General features: G+C 43.1%; 1 protein-coding gene across 6 annotated transcripts in view; it reads right to left on the bottom strand.

Moving 5' to 3' along the window:
* The window catches only part of GTF2I (general transcription factor IIi), a 70,055-nt gene that overhangs the window by 50,020 nt on the left and 5,505 nt on the right, over positions 1–14,530 (bottom strand). For 5 of the 6 annotated variants that reach the window (XM_072026030.1, XM_072026031.1, XM_027445896.3 and 2 more), the window contains 4 exons: positions 14,381–14,519; positions 2,409–2,543; positions 1,224–1,407; positions 993–1,021 (listed from right to left, as the gene is read on the bottom strand). In XM_072026030.1, the coding sequence (XP_071882131.1) occupies positions 993–1,021; positions 1,224–1,407; positions 2,409–2,543; positions 14,381–14,519 (487 nt within the window). The remainder of the gene's footprint in view (positions 1–992; positions 1,022–1,223; positions 1,408–2,408; positions 2,544–14,380; positions 14,520–14,530) is intronic. The other variant, XM_038165684.2, reaches the window with a different exon arrangement.

Genomic DNA, 14,530 nt, shown 5'->3' with positions numbered 1-14,530 from the left:
TTTCAGTGCTCTCTTTCATGATTTGAAGTGAAAATCTTGGGAAACAAAGCTAAGCAAATCCTTCATCTAAACTGCTAAAAGGAGGAGGATGGTTTTATAGAAATTCCAGTTTATTCCTAAATTACAGCTACACAAATGGGTTATGTTTTCAAGAAGTTGCTTACCCACTGAAACCTACCTTGCTTTATCAATATAAATATTTAATTACTGGAATCTCTGTAATTCCCTACTCTCTAGTTTTCTTACTAGGCACAGGCAACACATTTCTGATTTTACTAATCAAGCTTCAATTTCTAGCTGTTACACATCAGAAAGTGAAACTTTTCTTTTTTGACTACATTCCTATAGAGATTCTGGTAAACAACATGCTTTATCCTCTTCATAAAACAAATCCTCACATGCACTTCTTGCAACTAAAGCAAAATAATTTCACAGCTGGAACAGGGGAAGGGACTTCTTCAAAGCTAGAAATGAATCTTCAGAGTTCTTAAAGAACTACGTTAGCTCAGATTTTTTAAAACGTATAGGCTTTCATAGAAACTGCAACACCTAACCACTTCAGAAGATTAAATCAATTTTTAAAATGAGATATAAATGCCAAAATCAGCTACATATTGGAATGCAGAGCACAGCAAAGACTAGGCATCTTCTAAAAATGCAACGCACAGCCTTTCATCAGTTCATTTCTCTTTTCCCTAGGATACTATCCAATTCACATTAAATTTAAATTGAGTAAAAGGACAAAGAACACAATAGAACAAATTTGTCTCTAATTAGTTGCTCCTAGCAGAAAGCATAAAGGAAAAGGTTATAGTTCCAAAAGCGAGTGAGGCAACTCACAGCCTAGGAATTTCCACGAAGTTTGCCTCTTTCTCCAAAAGACCAAATACTGCATTTATACTGCTATCCTGCCAAGTACTGGAGAAAACGATGTTGCCTTTTTGAAAGTAAAATTCTAAGCTATTTTTGAACCTGAATAAGTACTAACTTACCTAGATGTTTCTTTGGCTCTAGGAAAGGCCTGTATAGAAATAAAGGGAAAAACAAACAAACAAAACACATAGCTTTAGCCAAGACATCAGTATTTACTTCAGAGTATATTAAAAAAAGGCAACACTTCTGCTCAAGCAAAACAGGCTGCAATGTATTTAATTAAAAAATGAATGCAAATTTAAGTACAAAAACTTCAATGGACAGACTAAGAAGAGGAGGCAGCAAATAACCTTTTGATGATAAATGAGATCCCTGACTTGTTTTCCAAAATCCACTTCAGGGTTGAAACATCGTAATTTGCTGGATGTTTAAATGCAAGTCCTTCAGGCAGGCCCTGCACCACCACAGCAGACTGGTCTCTCTGAATCTTCTCGTATGGCACAGGTACTACTGTTGACTTTCCTAAAGCTTTACCTAAAAATAAAATGAGATTGTTACAAGGTCAGAAGGGTGCAAGTTAGCAAAAGGACATGTGCCTCATAAAACCCACTACTACTTTGGAGAGGACTGGAGAGAAAACAAGGTGTAGATGCAAATCTCTGCAGGAAACCAAGTACAATATTTAGTGGAACCCACTGAGGTACAGGGGCTTTCTTAAAACAAAACTAAGGGGACTGTGCTGTGCAGTAATCCCAAATTATATCCTGCAAAACATTAGAAAAAAAATGAAATCCAATGTGTACACTTTGGAATCAGCTAGTAAAAATGAGGCTGTCGTGGTTTAACGTTGCCAACAGCTAAACACCACATAGCCGTTCGCTCACAATCCCACCTCCCTCTCTGGGATGGGGGAGAGAAACGGGAAAGTGAATTGAGATGAAGACAGTTTATTAAGACAGGAAAATAATAATAACAACAATAATAATAACAATAATAATACAACGATGATAATAGTACTACTACTACTAATGTGTACAAACAAGTGATGCACAATGCAATTGCTCACCACCCGCTGACCGATGCCCAGCCTAACCCCGAGCAGTCCAGCCCCCCTCCCCTGGCTAGCCACCCCTATATATTGTTTAGCATGACCCCAGATGGGATGGGATACCCCTTTGGCCACTTTAGGTCACCTGTCCTGGGTCTGTCCCCTCCCAGCTCTTGCTTTACCCCCAGCCTGCCTGCTGGCAGGACAGAGCAAGGAGCTGAAAAGTCCTTGGCTTGGTGTAAGCACTGCTCTGCAACACTTAAAACATTGGGGTGTTATCAGCACTCTTCTCATCCTAAGCCAAAACATAGCACCCTACCAGCTACTAGGAAGAAAATTAACTCTGTCCTAACTGAAACCAGGACAGAGGCTTATTACCTTAACAGCAGTACAGCTGAAAGGCTAAGACTGTACAGTACCTCCTTCCCAACTGGAATAAAAAATTAGGAATCCAGAACAGGTATTTTGTAGACTTTAAAGCACCCACCATAGCAAAAGCAGAAGAAGTCCTCCACAGACTTTCTGAGCGCTTCCAGTTCCATGATATCCACTGTCAGCCTGTTTACAGATGGCAGAGTCTTTGTTTTCTGCATCTCTGCAGCCCTCTCCTCTTCCGTAACACCTAGAGTTTGTTTATACAAACGAGACAAAATAAAATAGCAAGTTACTAAAAAAAAAACAAATCCCCCCGGTTTAGACTACAGACACTTCAGAGTGATTCCTGCTTTGAAGCTGTAAGAACTTCTTCACCTTAGAGGCAAACGCACTTACCTATGCACACAGGCAACGGGTAAATTTAAACTTACACCAAAATTATTTTATTTTCTCTACAACCTTTGTAAACATCACCCTCTGAGGTATGAGAATGATTTAGAGACAAAACCAAATATGCCTTTTTTTGGAATGAAGATGGAAAAAACATTACAAATCCCAGGAGAGTGAAATACAGTAGAAGTAAGAGGCAAAAATGCCAAGAATAAAAGGATTGATACAGTCACCAAGGAAAATTTAAAATGTCTGTGTGGAGTCTCATAGCTCTCTAACACTGTGCTTGATGTCTCACTCAGCAGCTGTGTTATAACCTGTTTTGTTTATGCTGTTATGTGCTTAACTGGATCTTTTACAGAAGGGATCTGGCTTTTGACACAACAGCTCCTGTGCAGTGCAGCTCTCTCACCTGCTACAAGACATCCAAGCACATCTCTTATTGCTGGATGGGAGGGGCTGCAAACAAGCTGCCACCAACAGAACAGATAAAAAGGAGATTTCAGCCCTGAACCTTGTTCTGTTTTCTGAGAAAGACATTGCAAAAGGAGCAGGGGAGTAACAACGCTTTGATCTTAAACAGAAGTGATCTGTTTTAGGCTGCAGCCTCCTCTTCATATCGCTGGGTGCTTGAAATGTTTTACCAAGAATCACTCAGCAAAAAGAGGGGGAAACAACAGATAGATTCCGTGGATGAAAGAGAAAGCAAGGAAGATCTATGTTCCTACAAGCAACAGACACAGATCTATGTCCCTAAGTGCAATCAATGCTGAAACTGCATCATGATTTCACCGTGAGCAAGGACACGAAGCGTTGGGACCTGCAGCACCAGCACTGCTCGCAGTGATGTGGTGCACAGGGGCAAACACACAGCGCTTTGAACTGAGCATAAACGGTTGTGAAATGAACTGGGAGCACTTTCACGGTAAAAATTCATGTGTCATCTTGAAAACTCATTTCTTCCTTTAAAAAAGAATCGATTCCTTCCTGTAGAGGCCAAATCCTGTGCCCTGGAAGCCCATCCCCATGGGACACTGAGCAGGAGCCCAACTTTTGCTTTCTCTGAGATGTGACAGAACCTACTGTAACAAAAATAAAACAGGAGTAGAATATTATTATTCACCCGTAACACAAGGGCTTAATTAACAACAGTTAATAAGGTTTGCCTGTGGACTAAGGGATTACAGGTCTTAGTTTCCATGCAGCATGGCTTTTTGGCTTTTTTCGCATAACGACTGATTCACTGAAATGCCTTTGTTGTCAGTAGCTCTCTAAAGTGTACTCACACCTTCAAAAAATAATAAGCAAAATAAAAATGACAGTAGTGCTCACATTCCCATTAAAATGAAAAAAAAAGACAAACTTTCCTTCTTATTTGGAAAAAGATTACTGGTTCTTTTTATTACATGATTTTTATCCAATTTTCTCAGGCAGTACAGCTGTTTGCCTCCCTAATCTCTCCTATGCTTGTTGGCCAATTTCAATCAAGTTGGACAAACGAGATCAGGTCTCAAAAGACAGCAAGTTTTCGAAACCCACTGCCCATTTGCCTCCTCCTGGCAGCATGGGCAGGGGCACCTCCTCGGGTCAGAGGCTGCACAAGCTACAAGGCTCTGCAGGAGCTCTTACCAAATTACAGAGGAGGTTTCGGGCTAGATTTGGGAGAGGGGATGCCTGGAACAGGACTTGGAAGGGAAGATGGATGGGCCAGCTGTATTTATAAGATAAATGGCTCCGTAAGGGTGGGGAAGGTCATGTAGTAAAGAACTGCATTCTCCCCAGCTGGGAGCATACAGCAGGATTAGTCTGTCACTTCGCAAAGTTCAGCAGGACTATGCTGGTCTAAGTACAATAATCCTCATTTTGCACTAAGCACCTGCATGTGGCTGAGTGCCTCTTATCTCCTGGTGTTCCCCAGGTGTTTGTTACTCAGAACAACCCTCTCAGCCCTCCCTCTTCCCTGCCCAGCCTGCCACAGGGCTGGCAAAGACAGCACCCTAGCAGCATGCAGCTGCCTCTACCCTCATAAGGAGAGTATATAATATCTGTATTTATTTATTTTAAGGGCTGAATAGGCTGCTTTGAAAGAAAAGCCCTCCTTTTTTCTGTGACATAGCAACAAACGGAATATTCAAAATGATAAAATCTCAATTTCTAATTTTTTTTTGGTACTGGGAGCTGACGAAGCTTAACACTTCTCCAGCAAAGGGGCCATCAGCCCTATGGTATGTAAGGCATCTTGTAACAGCAGGAGGGTTTTAATCCCTCAAGTACAGGAAACCAGGAAAAGGCTGTAAGAAGATGAATGTCATCCATGTGCAGACAGCCTGAGAGGCAATTTAAGGCCAACCACTGCACTGTAACGACACTCAGGGACGTGTATTTTAGTGGTGGTGCTGAAGGAAAACTGTATTTTATTAGTGGTGATGAAGGAAAATTGTGCTCCAAAAGTAACTGCAAACAAGCGAAGGGAAAGTGTGTGTATGTAGCTAAAAGCAGTTTGCTTTCTTTCATCCGCCCAGTTCATCTGTGAGCTTTTTAAACCCAGCCAGTTCTACAGTTCAGGAAATTGGACAATAACCTCAAATTAAAGAAAAATCATTTTGTGTTTATCAAAGGATCGCTTCAACCACAAGAAAAGCAGATCACCTGAGGCAGAATTTAGGAGCCAGGGACTATGAAAGAGATCAGCTATCTGCAGTGACTTCGTTTGTTTGCATCTACAGGCAACAAGATGGGTGGTCTCCACCAATGTGTGCCTGCACTTTTAGCAAGTTTTTTTTTAATTATTATTTTATTTTAGGAAAAAAGAGTAGTTACTAGCTTCATAAGCCTTAACTGGCTAGCCAGAAAGAAGCATGAAAGGCTTCTGCCAATCACCCCAGCTCTAATAAGGATGCAAAAGAGGCCAGCCAAGTGCTGAACAAAGCCAGTGAACCAGCACAGAGCTCCGGGCTGGCTAGGGCACGGCTACAGCTGGAGGTGGGGGAAAGGAAAGGTGTCTGGGCTGCCTGCGATCTTTTAAAACAAAAATACATTTTCAAAACTTTTAAAATAATTAGACAAGTTATTTTTATTTTAATAATTTGGGAAAAGGCATAAACTATTTTTCAAATTGAGGGAAACTGCCAGTAATGTAAAGCTTAGTAAAAACAGTAATCCCTAATACTGTGGAGGGAAGGGAGGAGGCTACAAAGGAGACAATTAGAAAACGCAGAGCTGGCCAGGACAGGCAGGCATCCTCTTCAGGTAAAACCCTCCTGGCAACGTGGAGAGCTGGGGGGAAATAGGAAGAGAAGGAGAACCACAAAGGAGAAAAGTGAAACAGTAAAGCTGGCCACAGGACAAAGCTAAAAAGGTACGAGGACTAGTCCCATGCCTTTCACAAAAACCTGGATTATTAACGCTGAGTTCAGCTAACGAACACACCAACGTTTAGGAAATGTGCGGCATGGGACTGCTCAAGAACTACATTGTGTGTGTTTCAGGAGGTTAGACAGGAAGGGAATGTGAGCCAAGCCATTTAAGTGATCTGAAACGCAGGCAGCAGTGGCAAAACAGCAGCTCTCGCTAAGGCAGGGGATGATTACTTTGGGTTTTATTGTCACCCAACAGTTGCAGTTACATGCAGTAAGTACTAGAGGAATGTTATCTTTATTTAAAGTAACCTGTTAGTGTGTGATTTATTGTGAATAAACTGATCACGTCTTCAGAGTTGGATGCTCTAACTCATAGCTACAATCTGAAAATACAAAACAGAAAGTGATGGAAACAAGTCTCTAAAAAGCTCTTAGGGATTCAAAGAATTAATGCAGTGCTGCTAGTTTATCAAGTAGTTACAGCTGCAACTCCCCCAAAGAATAGGGACAGGGGTGAAAACAACCCAAATGTGCACTAGTGCTTCTGATGAACACAGTGTGATGTAAAAACCTAAGGGACTGGGAAAGCAGAAGCCCAGAGTGCTGGAAGCAGCCAAGATGCCTGCAGGAAGACATCTCACCTTTCTAGGAGGAACATACAAAGTTTCACGCTTTTTAATGAAAAATGGAAAGGAGACCATACCATGGAACATTTAGCAACCAGGACACTCCATGTATCACGTTCACATCCTTGGGAGACAGGGACCCCAGAAGTAACCCACAGTGCTAACGTTTTACAATCACACAATCTCCCTGGGCACAAAGCAAAAGCACATCTTAGCAGAGAGCTGCCCAGAGAAGGAAAAGGAAATACACAAGAGGAAGCGAGGGGTTATCATGCCCACACCTCTCAAGCAAGAAGGATTATGAAACTGTTCCCTAATTACCTCCAGGCAGAGCCAGCCAGGTTGGCAAAACACCACTAAGAAGGCCTGATGCAAAAAGGCATGATGCAACCTGGCTCACAGAGCACAAAACAGACAGGGGAGCACTCACGTGGTCCCCTCTGCAGGGAAGAGAGGTCTCAGCTCCGAGGCAGCCACACAGGAGTAAATAAGATATCATATGGTATGGTTAACCAGCACTACTATGGCTGGGCTGGGAAATGGGGACAGGCTACAGCCAGCGTGGCCAGGAGCAGCTGTCAGTCTTCTCCCTTCTTGCAATTTGCAAAGTGGAAATTATTCCAAGTCAGCTGCCCAGGAAAAATAAAGGGGGGGGGGGGTGGAGAGTGAAATCTCAAGGACACAGCTGAGAGCTGCAAATGAATGAGCTCCCATGAAGACTGACGGGGAATTGCCTGTTCCAGCAGATATCCGAGCAGAATAAGCATTAAGCAGAGGTTGTTTTGAAGAGGCCACTCCCAAATTGCTGAAAGGAAATCTGGCATGAAAAAAAAAAGAGGTCAAACACTACAGAGGTGTAACACAGCTCTAGCATGTAGTAGGAAACATCCCGGTAAGTACAGCCTTAAAATTCTAATCCAACAGCCTTTTCTGCTGCTATGCTTCCTTTGCAGCATACTAGGAAAGGCAAGAATCCTGGCAGCCCCAGCCCCCAAACCTGCATTTACAACAGGTAACAGATGAGGGATGGCATGCATGCAGCTCCACGGGTGTTTTGTCAGGATTAATCCTCAGCCCGGCTCTTACTGTTTTCCTTTCACTTAGTATTTAAGCCTACGATTTAATGATTCTTTTCTCTTCCAAAATATTCTGTAGCTTCAGGAGCAGCAAAAGCCAGGGAAGTCTCAGCTGACCACAGAATAGCTTAGGGCCAAAGAAAACAACTGTGGGAAACCAGTTCCCCCACTGGCGCATCACCATCAAAAAAGAACTAGTATTTTTACATCAGCTGCATTAGTGTCAAGGGATTAGCCTCTGAGCAACACAGAAAGATGACAGCCAGTTACAGAGCGGTATTTCCACCATTTGCCCTGGCACACTGATGATTATCCTTTGGATTTTATAACAAGTATGATCGTTAGCAGTTAGAGCCACTAATAATTTCTACTGTTAGAGGAATGCTGAAATAACGCATTAGGCTCTTTGCACACACGTCAGGGGATCCAGGCTGCACTGCAAACATTTTGCTTCGTGGCCGAAAAGCTAACTGTCCTGTTTAGAGACCGTGTCTGAAATCACAGGCATGACAAGCAAGAAATAGATGATAACAGAACATAACCAGGGGTAATCACAACTGTAAGGAAGCCACAAGTCAGCTGCATTTCTACTTGGTTTCCATCATTGCTGGAGCACCCAGACAGAACCACAGAAGGACTGTGCCCAGCCTGACAGCATTACACACAGCCAGCAGCAAGCTGCAGGAGCAGAGAGCACCTCGGTAGGTTTCATTAAAGATCTTTAAGCACAGGGCTAAAATTAACCCAGAGCTACTGAGTTAACAAACGTTCACGCTGCTGTAGCTTGACTCCCACCCATCATCTCCTAAATACCAGCGCTGTGCGTGCTGTCCTCACGCCTGCAGTATCATCAGCCTGTGCAGCACTGCTTACACTGAAGGTACATAACGATGCACAGATTGGATCAAACACGTAAATAGCTTCATCGTTAGACACCGAAAGAAAGCAGCAAAGCTTGCCTGTCAGCTTCAGCATGTTTGAATCTTATACCGGTATCCCATACACTTCACTCTGCTTGGTTGAAAAAAACAAAGTCACGATTTCTTACACCATGCTTTTTGAATACCAGCTACAAAAGAAAAAAACAAGGTTCGAGACAAAAATACTGATTTACAAGCTATTTAGATGCCTACAGGTAGATGGCATGGAAACATTCAAAAGCACTACTCCAGATTTTTAAAGCAGCTACGTTGCTTTGTAAATCTGGCTCTGTTGCTAGCATTGCCTCTGTTATTGCCATTATTAGAAGTAATTGCAATGACTGTGGTATAACGAACAATATTGACATGTTTTAAACCTCAATTGCAAGTATTGACTATTGTCTTTCACACAATGCTTATAGCTTGAAAAGAAAATAGTAGCCAGGCAATTTGGAGTACTGGTGCCTCTTGTCACTACCAAACAGTGCATGACAGAGAACAGGCAAACAAATGTCAGGAGGAAGCTGCTGCATCTAACAGCGGGGCTCGGGGCCGTACTGTCCATCTGCAATTTCCATGGGACATGACTTGAGCCAGTGCCACCAAATCCTCTGTAGGAAAGTCCTCACGCAGACAGCAGCTACGGAGCTCCTACTTGCTGCCACCGAGCAGTGCCACTAATTGTGACAAGAGCAGATCTGGAGCCTTAAGATCACCTCGCAGCTGGCCAGGATCTTGGCACTGTGTCCATGACAGCATGACGCTGGCCCAAGCCCTGGTGACCTGGTGAAGCGCACTCTGCTGCAGGTATTGCAGCTACAGACACACTGGGTGATTTAATTCAAACATATGTCTGTACTCAGAACAGCAGGAGTAGAATTTCTTAAGAAGAAGCCCTAGAAACAGATCAGGAAAGCAAGTAAAGAGGGGAGGAAGAACTGAGATAAGAGTCCCAGTACTTCTACTCTGCGGTGTCCAGTACAGAAAGCACCCAGCCTAGCCAAAGGGAACACAGAATGCAGACAGAAGCGAGCTGTACCTCTTGGGCATGGCTAGGAGGACACAAGGTCAGGGCGGTGACAGGTTTGCTTTAATGCTGCACAGGAATCTCCAGCCTGTGGGGATGAGCAGCGAGGGGTGACGCAGGCTGATGCTCTCCGGTGTAGGCGTGATGTACAAACCGACTACTCACAGCCCAGCTTTGCACATCCATCCTTGAAGATTGGATGATTGCTCTACAGCATTTTTGTGCATTAGCTGCTGTATTAGACAAAGATAAAAAGCTCATTCTCTGTAGAGGGGAGATCCTGCACAGTGAACAGCAGCTTCTGGAGAAGTCAAACCCTCAAATTACAGCAGTCACTGCATGCCTGTAACTGCAGCTACAGGATAGGAAGCCAGCAGCTTCTACTACAAGAACCCCAACACAGTGTAACTTCAGCCAGGGGTGCTCAATCCTCCTTGGACTATGGGGGCAAGTTACTACATAGCCCAGGCATGCTAATTTCAGTTATTCAGAAATCACAGCAGGCCCCTTAGTTCCAACAGTTGACAATCCAGTTGGAGACTTGCCAGTTTTATTTAAAAAACAAAACACTAAGATCTAGCTTTCCATGGTTCTGTTAGTTTACTTCTCCTTCCCCCCAAACTGCTGACGTTTTGAATTAGTTATAAAGTCAAAGCAGCAAGAGAAAACATCAGAAAACATTTCCCTGGAAATCCTAATGCATTCTACTCAGAGACTGCAGATTCAATGAGAGGTGCCACAGATCTTCAAGTAGGTCCACAATAGCCTAATTTATGGGACAAGTCATTTTACTTGCCTGGAAAAGATCATGATGGATATGCAAGAGGGAAGAGTAATCCACATACCACAGATAGTGGTGAACAAAAGCTGAGCAATCTTTCTAGTAAGGCCTTGGGAGCACTGTGGGGCAATCATTCATCACAAGCAGGATAAACAGCTGTGCCCACTAAAGCATTCAGATTCTGATCATTCTTGAAGCTAAGGTAAGGAGAGTGGCTAGGCCAAAGTCTCCAGCAGGACCTGAAGCAGAAATTCTGGCCCACACCAGAGGCATTAAGGTCAGCACGGAATCTGGGGGTCACCAGGAAGAAAAAACAAGGCCCCTAAGAATAAAGGACTTCTCTTTCAGGATGAGCTACCCACAGATGCGAGATGGCCCTACCTCAATGAGCCCAAAGCCCTAGCACCAGAGCAGGAAAAGCAGCATGATGGGGACAGCTGACAGAGCTGCAGACCTAGCAGGGCCACGCTTCCATGCTCCCTACATACCAACAGAGCAACGGTACCAGCGGTATGCTAGGGGAGGCTGCTGGGACTCCTGGAGAACAACCAGCTCCTCGGCAGGTGGGATGGCACACACAGCGCTTTGTTGTTTCTTTCCAAGTGCAGAGCAGATGACCCAAAAGATGTTTGAGTCAACAAGCTCTTCCCAAAGTCTGCTCTGACAGGCGAGCACAACCCAGGGATGAGCTGAGGCCTCTTCCGCTCCCCCCTCCTTTTGTTTTTTAACCCCCCATCAGCTCTATTTGAATGAGAATGAATTCCACAGGGCTTGTGCCAAACCTTGACCAAACCTCAAGGGAAATTGCAAAGATGACAAAGATGAGCACAGGAAAGGAGCAGCACTCCTGAGGCACCCCAGGCTTCTGTTCAGGATGGCTGATAACCCAGAGCTCCGTACAATAAATACACTTCAGCAGGGAACAGCAACTACAGCAAAGAGGCACTAGTAGGGCAAGAAGCGTATGAGCTTGAGTACCCATGGTTGTTCAGATTCTGTATGAGCAGGCACTCCAAGAATATCTCCTTTTTACGCACAAACTTTCCTTGGCTTAGAATATCTGACACCACAGGTTACCCAAGTTCTGCAAACAAGCACATGCAGTGCCACATTAGGAGGCACACCTGAAACATATGATTTCACTGAAACACAGGGCTTATGAATACCTTAATTAAGCACAGTTTGGAATTTAAACAATTAATACCTCTTGCCTGGCTCTTCAACATTTTAGTACACAACACATACCAATATTAAAAGGAAGCATTGCCATGGTCTGTTTCTAACACACTTTAAGTAACGAGATACATGAGATGTGCACAATGTTTCCTCCTTCGCCTGCCACTAAGCATTAGGGAATCCACGTGGATGAAAGTCTTTGTGAATGACAGCCCCAGGAAACCAAACTCCAGCTCTGCTGCTCAATGAACCAGTTTTTCAGCCAGTCCCAGACTGCTAGAGGACACCGATGCTGCTTCCTTCACACCCCTCATACGTATCGCAGTTTAGCCGACTAAGTTATACTCATTACTAAGAAGTACACACACAGCAGGTTTGAAGCCTCAGCCTTCCAAATTCTGAGAACTCTTTGTATTTACGTGATCTATACAAAGGAACTACGGGAAAAGTGGGAATGAAGCAGTACTGAGAGGCACGCACTGGCTTGTCACAAGAGAGAAGTCAGACACAGCTTAGTAACTACACTTGCTTCCGTACTTAAGAAGAAAGATCCAAACAAGTCAATACCAAGTCCTTGGAACATGTGCTGCTGACAATATTGAGAATGACACCACAGCTGAAATTATACAGGTTTTACAGCAAACTAAAAAACCTCTTGGAAGCCTTTACATTAATCACAAAAGAACAATGGCACCACTACAGCTTATTAACAGAACACAGAGAACCACAGGTGGATTTTTCTGAAAAAATTAATAAAACTGAAACCATCATCATCTACTGCTAAATTTCCTATTTAGCTGAAGAAACAAAGGTGTGAGGGAAAACTCACACTGTAGAACTGTTGCCTCCACAGTTTTACATCTTCAACCAACCAATCCTATACTATAAACTTCATGAAGTCTTCGAAGTTGTGAAAGGGGGGTGATGGAATCAGCATCACCAGGACTATGTAATGCTACTATTCGTAAAAACTGGTGTTTTGAAGTCAGGTTTTCTGGAATTAGCAACACTTTTGTCAACAGGAGAACACCATCTCCACCACTGAGATCCCCAGGAACTATGGGGGACTTGTACTTAAAATCACAAACGCAATGACCGAGGTTTGGTTGGCTTTATTCACACAGATCTACCCCATGATGATCAGGAGGAAGCATAATGAACACAAAGTGGATATTGTTTAATCTTGACTACGTAATAGTATAAACACGCTGAGTATGAATATCTTGTAACTGGAATAAAGCAAAGGATCAGGATTATCAAACTCATGTAAGCTTTCAATAAACACGTGCACCTCTATAGAAACCACAGCTGGTACAGCCACATGAGCACGGATGAGCAGGCAGTGCTCCTCGTGGTACTGAACCAGAAATACAGATCTGGCCAGGGAGATGGAACATCAGAACCCAATTACTCCTCTACCAGATGCGCATAGCATGCTGAGTCCCCAGCACAGCATGGCCTATGATACTGCTGTACGGGCGATAACACAAAGTATCTGAAATCTCAGGGAAACCCTTTGAAAACAAAAAACACGTGAAAAAACTGAACTTCCCTCCATTACTCAGCAAGCAGTTTTCATAAACACCAGTATGACACTGCTAACCCTGCAAAAACTGCAAACAAAGAAGGAATGGATTTATCTTATCTTTGATTTCCCAGTAAGGTCATAATTCTGCATTTTCATATCAGTTCATATCTTTATTACAGTCCAACATTACAGCAACTTTTCTTAGAGTAAATATTCTTAGGCCCACAGAAAGTCACTGTCCAAGTGAGTGTGACCACTGCAAATCCAGTGCTCCAGCAAAAACAAATGAATTTGTCGGACAAACCCTTCAGGAGTGCTTTAGCTAGCAGCAAAAGCATTTTTAGGAGTAAATGTTTCTGTTACAGATTAAACATAGTTGCTTTGCAAGCAGTATTTAATTAGTCAAGCCAGAACATTTTACAGCTGTTGTTTTTAAATTCCCTCACAGACTGATTCTTCCATATCCTGCTCTCGACCTGCATTGTCTCCCTTCCCTTAGGCAGATAAAGGTACGCTGTGTTATTGATTAAGCAGTGCCCATCAAGAACACTTTGCTAAATGAGCACAAACAATCCCCAACGAGTCACTGAATCTTTGAAAGTGAACTAGTGAACTCAAAATATTGCCCTGTACACTGTGGAACATGCTTTATAAACAGAAGTTCCACCGTTTCACCATTAAAATAAAATTAATCAAAAAACACCCTCCTACAGATGTAAAGGAGAACAAAAGTAACGCAGTGACTTACAGTGATACAAGAAAGGGATGTAAATAATGTATTTCTGTCAAAGAGGCCTATCTGCTGTAGTGAAACAAGTGATCTGAAGAACAGGGATCATCTAAGTGGACTGAAACAGTCCCTGACTTTTTCTGTGCCCTAACTAACCTCCACAAGAGGGGGAAAAAACACTGGGTGGAGGGGGATACAAGGGAAAACTAGTGTGAATTAGGCAATGCAGAAGACATTGTAAGGCTGGATAGCACTTCCTATTGTACTTGTGTGTCATTTATCTAAGAAATGTCAGTTGAAATAACACTGAAGACCACTGTCACCAGTGACTTTTTAGGATCTGGTTTTGCCCCAGCCAGCAGTTATAAGATGTAGCCACGATTTACAGAACTGTGCTCTCAGAAGATACTGTTATCACGCAATAAACATTAAGAAGCTTGTGAAATACAAAGATACAATGTTGAAACTTACAGTATTTAACAAAATCCTTCTGAAAATCTTTCCTGGAGTTGACAAAGGCTCTTCCTCTCTCAGTTCCAACTACAAACACGTCTGTTTCATATACAGCAATACAGGCAACTTCTGCCTTGGACTTGGCAAGTTCTTTGCACTGTAAAAAGA

The sequence above is a fragment of the Anas platyrhynchos genome, chromosome 20 (genome assembly GCF_047663525.1).
Source record: "Anas platyrhynchos isolate ZD024472 breed Pekin duck chromosome 20, IASCAAS_PekinDuck_T2T, whole genome shotgun sequence".
NCBI lineage: Eukaryota > Metazoa > Chordata > Aves > Anseriformes > Anatidae > Anas > Anas platyrhynchos.
Note: the sequence above shows the minus strand (reverse complement) of the source record. Positions and strands in the feature narration are given on the sequence as shown.